A 15,513-nucleotide genomic window follows, 5' to 3' on the forward strand; every position below is an offset into this window, starting at 1 on the left:
CAGAAGGCGCTGGGTAGAACACTGCTGTCATTTCATTGCATCCTGCACCAAGAGGCATTGTGTGCTCAAACATTTCCCCCTGAATGCACAAAAGTGATGGATGTGGTCATTCAGATTGTTAATAAGATAATGGCAAAGGGTTTAAATCACCGCCAGTTTCGTTTGCTATTGGATGAGGTGGAAAGCACATATTCTGACCTCCTGCTTCACAACAAGGTCCGGTGGCTGTCCAGAGGCGAGGTGCTAAAACGCTTTGTCACATGTTTGGAAGAAGTAAAAACCTTCCTGGCCAGCAAAGAGCTCACCTTTGCTGAGCTGGAACAGCCAGAGTGGCTGGAAAAATTACATTTTATGGTAGACATGACAGCCCATCTAAACACGCTAAATACAACCCTTCAGGGGAAAGGAGGCACAGCCCTGCACATGCTGGAGGAGGTTTTGGCATTCGAGCGCAAGTTGACAGTGTTTGTCAAAGATTTCCAGAGAGGTACACTGTCTCACTTTCCCTCTTTGAGAGAGTTCAAACAAAGTCATGATACGATAAATTTGGAATATTTCAAGTCTGCAATCACCGCAATGCAAAGCTCGTTTGGGAATCGATTCTGTGAGTTCAGAGAGGAAAAAAACACATTATCCTTCCCTGTCACTCCCCTGGCGATCGATCCATCCCTATTGAATATGACTGCATTTGCAGGTGTAAGTCAACCTGATCTTGAGATGGAACTGGCCGATATAGCCGACAAAGATATATGGGTGTCCAAGTTCAAATACTTGACCGCTACTCTTGAGGATGTTGCCTGTCAGAAGGCCATTCTGGCTCAGAATCATAAATGGAGTGTGTTACAAATCGCTATTTGTAACTGGCCCTTTAAATGAGAAATTGCCCTGCTTCCCTGGATTGTGGAGAAGCCTATTTGCCAGCCTCCTTCCTTATGACTATGGCCCTGTGTGAGCGGTGATACCCCAGATGGCTATGCCATGGAGCCTATTCATATAATGAAAGACTATGGGAAAGACTTTAGCTCTGTGGCAATTGAACTGTGTGAATAGGATCTGCGCGCTATTCGGTAGTTTTGTGCGCTCAGATCCCAGCTATCTGGGGATATGTGAAATGTCTGTGTGTTATGTGTAAAATGTGACTTTATGTATTTTAAAGTGTTTTATGTTGTTTTGCAACCATGTGGTTAATGGAGTCTGCCTCTAGTCCTGGATAATTGAATTACTTCCCCCCATTGTCTCCAGGATAGAGGGCCCTGTAAAACCATGCTTCCAGAAGGTCAAATGCACATTTGTACTAACTTCTGAACCCCTGGTCCAATTCGTATGATTTTTGAGTATGTTGTTCCCCTGAATGGATTGATTGTGAATATGTATTTTTATGCGAATGTGATGTATATTTTGGGAGTTATGAATGTTGTGTAAAAACTGTATTTTTACTGTCTGTGATAATTATGTTAATCCCTTGTGTAGCATAATTATATCACAGACATAGGGGAGGATTTTGTGTGTAATTACTGGGAGTGGTTTTAATGATGTACGTGTATGATTGGTTGTTTTGTCCCGCCCTGTGGGTGTGCTGTATTTTCAAAATGGTAATAAAAACCAGGCTGGGTGTTCCAGCACCTCAGACCTCTTCTGACCCTCAATACGTAGCCTTGTCTCGTTATTGGAGGGAACTGCTATATCACACTGGGGATTGCTATGCGCTGCATATTCCCCATAGCTCTTAATCACTTAGCTCTTGTAAGAGCTTGTTCCGGATACGCTCTCCTGGAGGAGAGGTCTTCCCCACACGGTCCTGGAGGACAGAAGCCGATCCAGGGTGGAAGGAAGACGGCGCGGCTCCAGTTAAGCTATGGCGGTTGTGGAGCCTGCGGTGGTTGTGGTGTCGTCTGCAGTTCTTGGAGTCCTCTGAGAGCGCTAGGAGCATCCATCAACGGAGGGTACTCGGTCGGGGTACACGGAGCTCCGTTACATGGGTGGCAAGCGGTGGTATTGCCGTCCTAGTGCGAGGAGAAGCAGCTCAGAGACACTGGTAACGTTTGGAGTTACAATTGAGGGCAACGCTAGCCATTGGGCAGCGCCCCTGGCTACAACAGGATGGAATCAGCTGGTTTGCGGACAGCGTTCCATGATGAGGAGGAGAAGGAGGCCGCAGATTACAGGGATGCAGCCAGAAGGGAACTCTGGTATGATGCCCTGGAAGAGGCCCAGTGGCGGCGAGGTGAGGGCCTCCCCAGTGATGAGCAGCGGCTACAGAAGCGTGTGGCAATGCGAATATGTCTATTGGGGGAGCAGCCCCTAGATGAGTGGGTGGCAAGACTGGAGACCCTGGTATGGCGAGAGATCGGGCTAGACAACGCATACCAGGCCCTCTGGTGGCATACCATTCGACTTACTCCCTGGACGGCCGAGCACGACCTACCGGAGGGGGATGATTATGATGGTCCTGGTCTACTTCAGGATGCCATGGAGGAGGATCTTGGTTTCGGCAGCACGGAGGAGTCTAGGTTTTGGGACATCTACGACTACCGGATGGGCATGTATGTCTGGGCTGACGAACGCGAGGTGAGAGAAGACATGACCCACCTGGTAACAAGGGAGTGGGAGCTGGAGCAAGACTACCTACACCTGCTCAGCTCCGTGCAGCCCCAACCTACCCGACAAGCAGAACCAGGTCTAGAGCCCTTCAGCTGGAAGGATATCGTAGAGGTTTACTGGGAAGATCCCCAACCCCAGAGTGAGTGTCAGGGAGCCGAAGGTGCCGTCCTTCCCCCCCAGCAGCAGTGTGTCCTACAGAGAGCAGAGACAGTTGGTCCCTCTCTACAGCAACAGGACAATGGTAAGGGAGTGGAGACAGGCGGTCTCCCTCTCCAGCGGCAGTGTGTACCCCAGGGGGCCGAAGGTGCCGTCCTTCCCCCCCAGCAGCAGTGTGTCCTACAGAGAGCAGAGACAGTTGGTCCCTCTCTACAGCAACAGGACAATGTTACGGGAGTGGAGACAGGCGGTCTCCCTCTCCAGCGGCAGCCTGTGTTTCCGGGAAAGGAGCACAGCACACCCTCTCCCCAGCGGCAGCTTACCCTAACAAGGGGAGACACCAATCCCCCAGACGGCGCAGATGGGACCGTGGTCTCTGTGCCTGACCTACAGGAATGCTGGACAGCCTTTCCAGATCCCCAACTACCCTCACCGGGACACCCAGAGGAGGGGGTAAGTACAAATTCCCCTCCCCAGGTAACTCCTAGCGTGGCACCAGAGTTAACAGAGGCAATGTTAACCCCTACTGTCGTCCATGTTCCCTTGGCTACTGAGCCGGACTATGTCCCAAGCATCCCAGCAGACGAGCTGGCAGCTGGGCAGAGTGCAGTCGGCCTCTGCCCTACCTTTGTCCCTGGTTCAGAGCCGGATGTCCCGCAGGCTACCCCAGCCGAAGAGCTGGCAGCTGGGCAGAGTGCAGTCGGCCTCTGCCCTACCTTTTTCCCTGGTCCAGAGCCTGATGTCCTGCAGGCTACCCCAGCAGAAGAGCTGGCAGCTGGGCAGAGTGCAGTCGGCCTCTGCCCTACCTTTTTCCCTGGTCCAGAGCCTGATGTCCTGCAGGCTACCCCAGCAGAAGAGCTGGCATCTGGGCAGAGTGCAGTTGGCCTCTGCCCTTCAAGTACCCTCGGCATGTGGCCTCGTTACCACAGCCAAATACCCAGGTGCAGTGACTGTGTGTTGTGGGTGGGCTGTTCCTGTACTTTGATGTTGTGGGGGGGCTACTCGGACATCTGTTTATTGTGGGTTGGTGGATCGACTAACGGAGGCACTGACCGACAGAAGGTCAGGTGCCTGGTTAGTCTTCCCCCCAAAGGGGAGATGTGTTACAAATCGCTATTTGTAACTGGCCCTTTAAATGAGAAATTGCCCTGCTTCCCTGGATTGTGGAGAAGCCTATTTGCCAGCCTCCTTCCTTATGACTATGGCCCTGTGTGAGCGGTGATACCCCAGATGGCTATGCCATGGAGCCTATTCATATAATGAAAGACTATGGGAAAGACTTTAGCTCCGTGGCAATTGAACTGTGTGAATAGGATCTGCGCGCTATTCGGTAGTTTTGTGCGCTCAGATCCCAGCTATCTGGGGATATGTGAAATGTCTGTGTGTTATGTGTAAAATGTGACTTTATGTATTTTAAAGTGTTTTATGTTGTTTTGCAACCATGTGGTTAATGGAGTCTGCCTCTAGTCCTGGATAATTGAATTACTTCCCCCCATTGTCTCCAGGATAGAGGGCCCTGTAAAACCATGCTTCCAGAAGGTCAAATGCACATTTGTACTAACTTCTGAACCCCTGGTCCAATTCGTATGATTTTTGAGTATGTTGTTCCCCTGAATGGATTGATTGTGAATATGTATTTTTATGCGAATGTGATGTATATTTTGGGAGTTATGAATGTTGTGTAAAAACTGTATTTTTACTGTCTGTGATAATTATGTTAATCCCTTGTGTAGCATAATTATATCACAGACATAGGGGAGGATTTTGTGTGTAATTACTGGGAGTGGTTTTAATGATGTACGTGTATGATTGGTTGTTTTGTCCCGCCCTGTGGGTGTGCTGTATTTTCAAAATGGTAATAAAAACCAGGCTGGGTGTTCCAGCACCTCAGACCTCTTCTGACCCTCAATACGTAGCCTTGTCTCGTTATTGGAGGGAACTGCTATATCACACTGGGGATTGCTATGCGCTGCATATTCCCCATAGCTCTTAATCACTTAGCTCTTGTAAGAGCTTGTTCCGGATACGCTCTCCTGGAGGAGAGGTCTTCCCCACACGGTCCTGGAGGACAGAAGCCGATCCAGGGTGGAAGGAAGACGGCGCGGCTCCAGTTAAGCTATGGCGGTTGTGGAGCCTGCGGTGGTTGTGGTGTCGTCTGCAGTTCTTGGAGTCCTCTGAGAGCGCTAGGAGCATCCATCAACGGAGGGTACTCGGTCGGAGTACACGGAGCTCCGTTACAGAGTGATATTGAAAACCTTCCCAAACAGGACAAACTTGTATTCGAAACATGGAATGCCATCCCCAACACTTATATAAACATGAAAAAGTATGCATTTGGAGTCCTGTCGATCTTCGGTTCCACATATGTATGTGAGCAGGTCTTCTCCAACATGAACTATATTAAAAACAAACATCGATCACGCCTCACAGATGACAGCTTGCAAGCCTGTGTGAAAATGAAGGTGACGTCTTACAGCCCTGATGTGCAGACACTGAGCACTGAGGTTCAGGAGCAAAAGTCCCATTAACCAGGTAAATTAAACATTTTAATTAGCTATTAATTTGCAAAAATATATTTTACATTGTTAAGTGAAAGTCCTTGTTTTCTTCAGATTGACAGCTGACTGCACGATCCTGTATATATAGCATTAAGGTAAGAAACAATATATGCAGTGTTATATTTGTTTTAAATGTTGCAATGGTTTTGCGGCTCCCAGTTTTTTTTTTTTCTTCGGAAACTGGTCCAAGTGGCTCTTTTTGTCTTAAAGGTTGCAGACCCCTGGAATAACCATAGAAATACGGGATTGGGAAAGGGCATATACGGCACATAAGGGACTCCCGGCATGCATCTCAAAACCTAGAACTTCAGCGAACTTCAGCGTAAGATACTATACCGCTGGTACTTTGTACCAGAAAAAAAATACACAGAATATGGCCAACATCCAGTAGCACATGCTGGAGGTGTGGTTGTACAGTAGGCACTATGCTACACGTTTGGTGGTCATGGCACACGCTCCAACCCTTCTGGGCCAACACAGCAAATTTATTGCAAAAGTACTGCCTACAACCCGACAAGTATGTCTCTTGTTCATGTTCCCGGAAGGCCTCTTGAAGTGCAGGATCATCCTCTACCATACTTTAATATCCGCACTTACTAATCTCCAGATTATGAAAAAAAACAAAAAAATATCAGTAGAAGACTTCATTAGACAGGTAGATCTAAACTAGTCATATGAACTCATGCCGTTAAACAGTTTGGTACCAAGAAGCACATACAGAATGGGTAGAGAAAATAACAGATTGGGGGGGGGGGGAAATAAAATAAATATAACAGGGTTATTTGTAATAGCCACCTAGCTAGCCTGGGACACTTCCTCTACTGACATAACAATTCGTCTGACGAAACTTCGGTTTTCATTTTATTTTACAAAAATGAATTTAAAACAAAATGACAGCCATGTTATTTAGCCTGCACCTTCACAATCCCTGTCAGACATGCTAGGGAGGGTTATTGCTGTATCTGCTATTCCTTTGAGTGTCAGTGCTCTTGCAAATAAACTTCCTCCCGGCACAAATCACTTCACCAGCACAGGACGCCCAGCCAATACCCCGACCCACCTAGTGCAAGTCACCTAGTTCAAACTGTGGCAGGGCACCCGTTGTTGAAGCCACGCCCATCACCGCAGGACCGCCAGCCGCTCCCTACCCTTGAGCTATCAGATGCCGAACCATGGCGGATCAGACAGGGATCCTCTGTTTCCTCAGTGTCCCCTCCTCCCCGACTGCAAGCTATAGCTCAACATAGGGATAGGGATAGATTTCTGAACTGCTACAAGCACTGCTCTCCCAACAGCTACCTAGAGCTTACACGGAGTGCTCTCCATGTATTGACAGTGCCTACAGCTAGCGCTTTATCAGTAGCTATAGATAGATATTATATATATACACACACACACACACACACACACAGAGTGCTCTCCATGTAAAGACTGTGCCTATAGATATACATTTATATACAAAGCTATAGACTGCACAATGTACATGATAATCTATAGAGAGCTGTCTGTATATAGACTCCTACTGACTGCGCCCCTCTCCCAAAGCCTGCTCACTGTATATCTATAGGTAGGTGTATAGAGAGCTGTCTGTACATGGAAATCTATTTTTCATCTACATGTCACTGCCCATATATAGAAAGTTCTCTCGCTCTCTACATATATACATCTACAGACACCCTCTGCCAGACTGCTCAGTGTACAGCTGTAAGCAGTCCCTATATAGAAAACTCTCTATAATTATCTACTGGCCCCCACTGCCAGAATCTATTTCGTATACATGTATAAGTTCGCTCTCTGTCTCTGTCTCTCTATATCTATATCTATATAGAGACAGAGAGCGAACTTATAGATGTGTGTATGTATATATATATATATATATATATATATATATATATATATATACACACACACACACACACACATCTATAAGTTCGCTCTCTGTCTCGATATAGATATAGATATAGAGAGAGACAGAGACAGAGAGCGAACTTATACATGTATACGAAATAGATTCTGGTAATATGTTATCTATTACTATTGGCATTTATATTGTGCCAACATATTCCGCAGTGCTTTATAAAATGGGGACATTTGACATATAAAATTAAAAGACGAGGTGAAGATGGCCCAGCTCAAAGGACATTACACAAGAAATATATATAGATATTTATATTTATATATATATATTTCTTGTGTAATGTCCTTTGAGCTGGGCCATCTTCACCTCGTCTTTTAATTTTATATGTCAAATGTCCCCATTTTATAAAGCACTGCGGAATATGTTGGCACAATATAAATGCCAATAGTAATAGATAACATATGTATCCATATCTGTCTAAATATGTACGATGTTTTTCTACACACACACACACTTTATTTTTCATATTTATGCATCTACAGAGACTCATTGTACACTTGTAGAAAGCTATAAGAAGTTTTCTATACATTTGATGGTGTCTTAAATTCTCACTTTCACAAGATCCTCCATAGACTTATTTTCTATTAAGCCGGCGGGAAATGACAAAACTTGACATAGGTAAGTCTGCCTTTTGTCAGGCGTAGATAACATACTAATGCACAGTCCCCTTTTTTGTCTTCCCCCCTATACCCTTCCTGCTTTCTATTTTTTGATGTGCATAAAATCCAATAAACTTCAAATTGAAAAAAAATATATATATAAATTTAACATCCATATATTAATCAAATTAAAAAAAAATTTAAGACCACCTATACAAAGGTAAAGTAAAAAATATATATACCTTCAATGTCATACACGAGTGCTTTCTTGACTCACTTTAAAAAAAATAAAAAAAATTCACCTTAAGCTCCATCCAACAGCCACTGGAAAATATCCTTAAACAAATAAGATTCACATTGTTAAGCATCCAATCTCACGAATGTGAATTTCCACAGTGGCTGTCAAATCTTGGTAAAAATGTTTTAAGACAATTTTTGGGGTGTTTCTGGTATTTTAAGACAATAATAACTGTAGTTATTATATATTTACAAATTGTAACTTAGGGAAAAAGCTTTCTTCTCCCCAACAGGACAAAGAACGATGAATAATGTCATGTTTCCAATTAACTATTCTAAATAAATGCGGTGAATACTTTGCTGCTTCAAATTATCTTTATATATCTAAATCACACACAAACAAGGGTGTTTATCTATAAAACAAAACACTAGAAAGATTAACTATGTATAATAATGATAGATGAAATAGTAACAAAGTATAACAAATGTAAAGATTTTTCACATATTTTACCTGTTAACATCTCTAGCACAATAGCATCTGATGTCATGTCTATCTGTAAGAAATAGAGGTGTTCCCAAGATTCCAATACCAGCAAAATGAGGCGTTCTTGATATACCACTTTGATTGCTGTATCAACATAACATGTACTATAATGGGATCCATGTCACTTAAGACAATGTGTTGAAAATGCTATCAATTTATTACGTAAAAGAATATCAGAGTATCCAATCTACATCAAACTGTGTAAAAAGGTTTCATGGAAAAAACAAAAAAACAAAAAAAAACAAGCAAAGACAAATGTCATGGCAACAACCAATACCAACACCACCACAAAGGTTATAACAGATGATGCTGATCTGCAACTAATTCCAGCCAAATACTTGAAAAGCTGGAATCTACAACAAATACCCAGGTATTGTACAAACACAACCTCCATCAATGTGTCTAAGGAATATAAACTACTACATGCCTTCAAATACTTTGGATTACATTTACTACTTTGGATTACAATTACTATCAGGATCCATCCAAGAATATCTTACTCTGGAACTTTTATGTTATTTTTAATTGTTTCCCAGAGAGAAAAAAAGCTTTGCTCATTTTTAACCAACCATCTTATACATGCAAAGATCACGTTAAGAATGTTTTATCGAGGGGCGGGGCCTGGCCGCCGGCCAGATCAGACACGCTTTGTCTGAGCTCCTGCCTCGGAGCCGGTAAATCGGCGCAAACTGCGGGCCATGGGCACACACCAGCCCGAAAAAGCAATCCCGACATCACCCAGGCGATGGCGATTCGAGGGGTACCCGACAGGACCCCCAACGGCTTCCAAGTCGCCCGATCGAGGCCTGAGGCCTATGGGCTTGAGCTCGGGTGGGACGGCCGCTCACCCAGTTCTCTGGCCGGAGATCCGCCACCCCCCCCCCCCCCCTCTGGGCCGGGGGGGTCATCCCGGTCCCCACGGGAGACCACCATCACACACAGCTAATTCTATACTCGGATCGAGCACTGTGAAACGGATGGCGAGCACTGTGAAACGGAGCATAACCGCAAGCAGCGCACTAACGAGTCTACTACCTCGTGGCGAAGAACTGCTGCGGCCTCCCCACCAAGCCCATCTAGTGCCATCCGGGCTAACGACCTCCCTGGGCACTCCTCTTCAGGCAAGGATGCAGGCACACAGGAGGATGTATATCGATCGGATAAATATAAATCTGCCCACATAAAGCAGCGGACACAGCACACAGGCAGCGCTCTGCACCCAAAGCTGAGGCTGGAAGAAGCACAAACGCATGCAAGACCATGGCTAGCAAGTCCCAAAGCGATCAAGCACCAAGCGGGAAATTATAAAGGACTTGACGATGCCCGCCGAACCAGCGCAGCAGCAAGAGTGGCTAAGCGGCTGAATATATATCTCAATATATGCATGTAACTATTATTCTAGCAGAGCACTGTTTCTTATTGAGTCTGGCATACCCCTCTTATTATTATCCCTGTTGTAAATGCAATATTTAGTACTACTGCTACTCTGCATAGATATCACCTAAATTGCCTGAACCTTGTATAACATCTAAACCTAGCTAGCCCAGTGACTCGCTGCCCCCTGGTGGTCAACCCTAAGCAATGCGAAGAAACTAGCACCCAACTCAAATTTATGTTAGCCTGTAACCTACTACTGGTAGCACCCCTACTTAAACAAGCATGTAATAGCTCAGTTATCAAGTTTTATCAAAGTACACCAAAGCTGTTTGTTATATATACACAAGTTAAATGAGCTGCCTCTTATACCATAACTTTGTATGACGCTATTGTTTAACACTGATCGCCTAAAAAAAAAAAAAAATGTATGCATACCCAACTTGTCACAATATTGATATCGTATGTCTATGATAATCGAGCCGTTCAATGCTATTGTTGTAACTACCTGCATACCAAAAATAAAGAATTTAAAAAAAAAAAAAAAAAAAAAGAATGTTTTATCGTTACAACAATGATCAAAGACATTGGGAGCATAAAACATAACTGTTGGAGAAGTCTGGGCATCGTAGAGCATTTATTCTTTAAATTAGTCATCCACAGTTTAATGGAGAGGGTGTTATGGGCATATGCAAATATTACAAGTTTTAGAATGAAAAGTTGTATTTCTTAAACTGTGTACTTTGTCTTTAAGAGATTTTGCAAACTGACAAGTTGTTATAAATGGAACATATTGTTTTTTACACAATGGTGTTCAGACTTTAGGACGCCATCTTGTCCTAGGATAGTGTAATTCCCGAAATCAGGGAATTTTCCACGTCATGTGCACTGTTAAGTTTTAGTCCAAAAATAGATAAGATGTTCCCATGTGAATTGACCAAGTTATGGCCTTGTATCTTTGCAAAGTTCTTCTATTTTACTGATCTTGCAAGCATATACTTTAATATTATAAACTCTGCTATACATTAATGTAATGTATTATATAGGTCTATCTTTATATTTTTATTTAATAAAATATTTAAAGAGAAAACTTTATTGCTTTCAAGAAAGTCCCTATTTTATATTGTATTCTTATTTATATATTTTAAATAGAGGAACTCCTACTAACTATATAATATTATGGCTAAGATATCTGTATGGTTAGCCCGGCTAAATTATATCCTTTAAGATGTTATAGTGGTAAATAGGGGAACCGGCTGCGGTTACAATCATTCATTCAACAACACTCAGATCTCATTTCTAAACACTAAGAAAACGGATTGATGAAAACTATTCAAATAAAACCCATTGGTTTTGAACTCCTGTAATCTGACATGCATGCTTTCTTATCTGCCATCTACAATGCAGTACAAAATCTCACTCACACCTCACTCTGGCCTGAATCTTATAAAGCAGGGCAATATGACCAGCCCCCACTGCTAACATCCCTACATAAACTAGAAGCTATTTAAAGGACCACTATAGTGCCAGGAAAACAAACTCGTTTTCCTGGCACTATAGGGTCTTCAGGTCCCGTCCCGTCGTCCCCCCCCAACCCTCAGGGTCCCACTCCTGCTGAGCTGAAGGGGTTAAAACACTCACCTTTCTCTAGCGCCGGGCAGCCACTAGAGGCTGGATTAACCCTAGTGTAAACATAGCAGTTTCTCTGAAACGGTTTTCAGCTGCAGGGTTAAAACTAGAGGGACCTGACACCCAGACCACTTATTTGAGCTGAAGAGGTCTGGTTGCCTATAGTGGTACTTAAACTCCCTCAATGCTGTGGGAATGATCACCTATACTCGCTCATATCTATATTCCCTACAACCTCAAAAAGCAGTTGCTGCACTTAGTCCATCGCTAGTGGTTACCCTAAAAATCACTTGGCATCTTCAAAAGGATTGACAGGAGCTGCCGTGGAGGAAAACTAAAACTTAAAGTCCTGACACTCAAAGCTGCTCCACCACCCTGTCTATCTGCAAGCCCAAATTAAGTGATTCAACCTCGAAGCCATAAAAATTAAAAAAACACACTATCAAATCAAGTAAACCTCTTTGTGTGATCCCCATTAGAAGACACACAGTTTCCAAAGTACAAAGCAAAAACTCAAAATCCCAAGACTGCCCTATCAGGTCCATCCTGTGCAATCAAAACAGGAACAAAATAGCCATTATTGCAAACCTTACTGAAACATGCGGATTAGCGTGCATTACAGAATCACTGCTAGATGAAAATACAGGGCCTATTCTAGAGGCAGCTATTCCAGGCAATTACACAGTGCTCCACCGCCCGAAACAAGATCGCAAGGGAGGTGGAGTTATGATGTGTCAAATCATCCTTAAATCCCAAAACAATATCAGTGCACATAGCCCAATCTTTTGAATGTGTAGCTGCCAGCATCTCAATAGATCGAGTATTCTGGATACTGTTAATATACAGACCCCCATGAGATGTGAAGAGATTTCGTCAACTCTCAGACCTTTTGACTGGTTTAATCCTTGAACACGCCAGATGGCTTATACTGGGAGACTAACACTTGGATTGATGGCACCCTCTCCCTACTTGGGCAGGATTTCCTCAACTTGATGAGTGCACTCTGCTTCACACAAATTGTCGCCACTTCCACCCACAAAAAAGGACATGCATTTGATCTATTCTGGACTAGAAGTGCCATCAGTAACTAAAAATCCAGTTGTTTGGAGAAGTGAATGGAGTGGTGATCTGACCATTGTCACAATCAGCCAGATCCCAGCCTCAGAACCTGGTAAAGCAAGGCTCATTAAAAGGGGTGATGCCGTTTGGATGCAACATCACATATGGAGTGGTCATGGTGCATCAAGCAACCCATTAAACAGTCCAAAGACCCTATATTTAGTTACATTGGCAAGCTAGAAGGCTTTGTTGACTCAATCCTCTAACAGTCATTACAGCAGTAAATCACTTTTCTCAACGTTATACAAAAACACATCAAAAAATGTAAAGTGAAAAGCTTATGAAAAAATAGATGATAACTTCACAGACCAATTGGGAGGACTTCTGGTAGCCAGCCTAACTATGTAGCAAATTATAGTTAAGCCACACTGGCTGGCTTTGGACATTTCATCTTTAATACTAAATGACAGAGGTATGCTGTAACAACTACTTAAAAAACCCAATTCTAAATATCTTTATAATTATCAAATATTAGAATTGTCACTATTCACTTGCACTTTAAAGTTAAAGTGGGATCAACCAAGAGTCCCCTTTAAAAAAAATTCTTAGATATGTACTACAAAACAGTTTCCCTGAAAATGAACAGAGGAAATTGACCAAGTCACCACCCCCCCCCCCCCCCCCCCACACACACACAAAAAGACAAAAAATATTAACAAGAAACGGTTACCATGGAGAGCTATTGCTTCCCGGAAAGGCTGCAAGTCTGTTTCTACAGAAGAGCCAGTTTCTGCTGGAGTGCCTCTATTAGGTGATACAACAGTCATTCGTGGAGGAGCACGCGAGTTCCTAGGAGGTGGTACTTTTCCACATAGAAAGCTTATCAAATCCTCTCTGCGAATAGTTCGTCTGCGTTTTTTAACCCAGGCCAACACATCCTTATTTCGTCTTTGATAGCCAATTTGTATTCCCAAGTCAAAGCTCCGCTGGTGGGCATCCAGACTTTCTGAAATGCAAAAGGATGCATATGAAAATGAAATTTGAACTTTACTTACAATACAGAAATAGAAAAAGGAATTAAAAACCGTAGTACATATCATTGCAAAACACACATCCACAAACCCATACCATTAACAGGATGGGTGAACTTTTTTTTTAGTTTTAGTACAATAGCGGTATATGAAAAAACAAAAAAATTTAAACCTGATTAGAGTTCTTTAGAGTTAGAACAATAAATGTTCTTCTCCTACCATAAAAAATAAATAAATTATAAAAATTAACGCAAAACACCACTACCTTTAGTTAGTATATGGACAGGACATTGGTTCACCGTGGTCTAATTAATCCATGTATAAAGTGGAATTAGGAGGCAAAAATGTGTCTTTTTGTGGAGCTAATTTGCATATTCCTACCTAAAATCCCTTGCAGAAGTGAGAGCACTGTTAAAGTGAGGTTTCTGTGGGAAAGGCAGGTCGTATGGCATGACCGGTGTGTGTATTTGTGTTTAGCAATGTATTAAAGCGGCACTGTCATGCCGAATCCCGTTTTTTTTTTAACCCCCCTCCCGCCTCCACTACATCCAATCGACCCCCTAGTCACCCCCAAATGCCCCTAAGCCCCCCACATTACCTCTTTTTAATTCTTTATCTTCTGCCCCGATCTTTATTCAGGGCGCCGCCATCTTTGTGTGGGTAGGTGAAGTCCCTGTGGGACACGTCATCTACCCACACTACACAGACTGTGAGATTCCCGCACATGCCCAGTGAAACACCTGGACATGCGAACGGGAATTTCATCTATTCATTCATTCATCAGACAGACGAATGAATGAATATAAAAAATCAGATGAACAAACTAACACTGAGTGTTAGTTTGTTCGTTCAGTTTATTACAAGGAGGGAGCTACCGGCGTGCAGCTCCCTCCTTGTAATATGTAAAGACAGAAGCGGTGGGGAGCTGTGCTCCCCACCACTTCATAAGCCCCCCAGGTCCCCCCCTCACTCTATGGGGGTCAATATGACCCCCATAATAGCACAAGGGAGATTAAAATCTTCCCAATACCCCTACTCGCTATACCGCGAGTAGGGGCATGTCCACTAAACAGTGAGCAGCCTGTGGCTGCTCACTGTAAAAAACAAAACAAAATGGTAATAAGGGGGGGACCTACTGTCCCCCCCCCCCGGCCCCCACCCCTGCGCGGTGGGTGGGGGCCCTAATAAAACAATAAGGGGGGGGGGACCTTCTGTCCTCCCCCCCGGCCCCCACCCCTGAGCAGTGGGTGGGGGCCCTAATAAAACAATAAGGGGGGGGCCTATTGTCCTCCCTCCTGGTCCCCACCCATGCGCGGTGGGTGGGGACCCTAATAAAACAATAAGGGGGGGACCTATTGTCCTCCCCCCTGGCCCCCACCCATGCGCGGTGGGTGGAGACCCTAATAAAACAATAAGGGGGGGGACCTACTGTCCTCCCCCCGGCCCCCACCCCTGAGCGGTGGGTGGGGGCCCTAATAAAACAATAAGGGGGGGGACCTATTGTCCTTCCCCCCCTGGCCCCCACCCCTGCGCGGTGGGTGGGGGCCCTAATAAAACAATAAGGGGGGGGGGACCTACTGTCCTCCCCCCCTAGCCCCCACCCCTGCGCGGTGGGTGGGGGCCCTAATAAAACAATAAGGGGGGGGGGACCTACTGTCCTCCCCCCCTAACCCCCACCCCTGCGCGGTGGGTGGGGGCCCTAAATGAACCCCCCATCAAGGTGACTAGGGGTCCCAAGCCCCTAGTCACCCCCCACCCAAAACATTCTATCCCCTACCTACCCCCCTCACCCTAAAAATAGTGAGGG

At 44.4% G+C, this 15,513-nt stretch overlaps 1 protein-coding gene across 2 annotated transcripts in view; it reads right to left on the reverse strand.

Moving 5' to 3' along the window:
• Positions 1 to 15,513, reverse strand: part of HAPSTR1 (HUWE1 associated protein modifying stress responses) — a 118,521-nt gene that overhangs the window by 83,001 nt on the left and 20,007 nt on the right. Inside the window, exons 3-4 of one of the 2 annotated variants that reach the window (XM_063430221.1) lie at positions 13,400 to 13,681; positions 8,581 to 8,619 (exon numbers count right to left, since the gene is read on the reverse strand). In XM_063430221.1, coding sequence (XP_063286291.1) covers positions 8,581 to 8,619; positions 13,400 to 13,681 — 321 coding nt within the window. The remainder of the gene's footprint in view (positions 1 to 8,580; positions 8,620 to 13,399; positions 13,682 to 15,513) is intronic. The other variant, XM_063430223.1, reaches the window with a different exon arrangement.

This window comes from Pelobates fuscus, chromosome 8 (assembly GCF_036172605.1).
Source record: "Pelobates fuscus isolate aPelFus1 chromosome 8, aPelFus1.pri, whole genome shotgun sequence".
Taxonomy (NCBI): domain Eukaryota; kingdom Metazoa; phylum Chordata; class Amphibia; order Anura; family Pelobatidae; genus Pelobates; species Pelobates fuscus.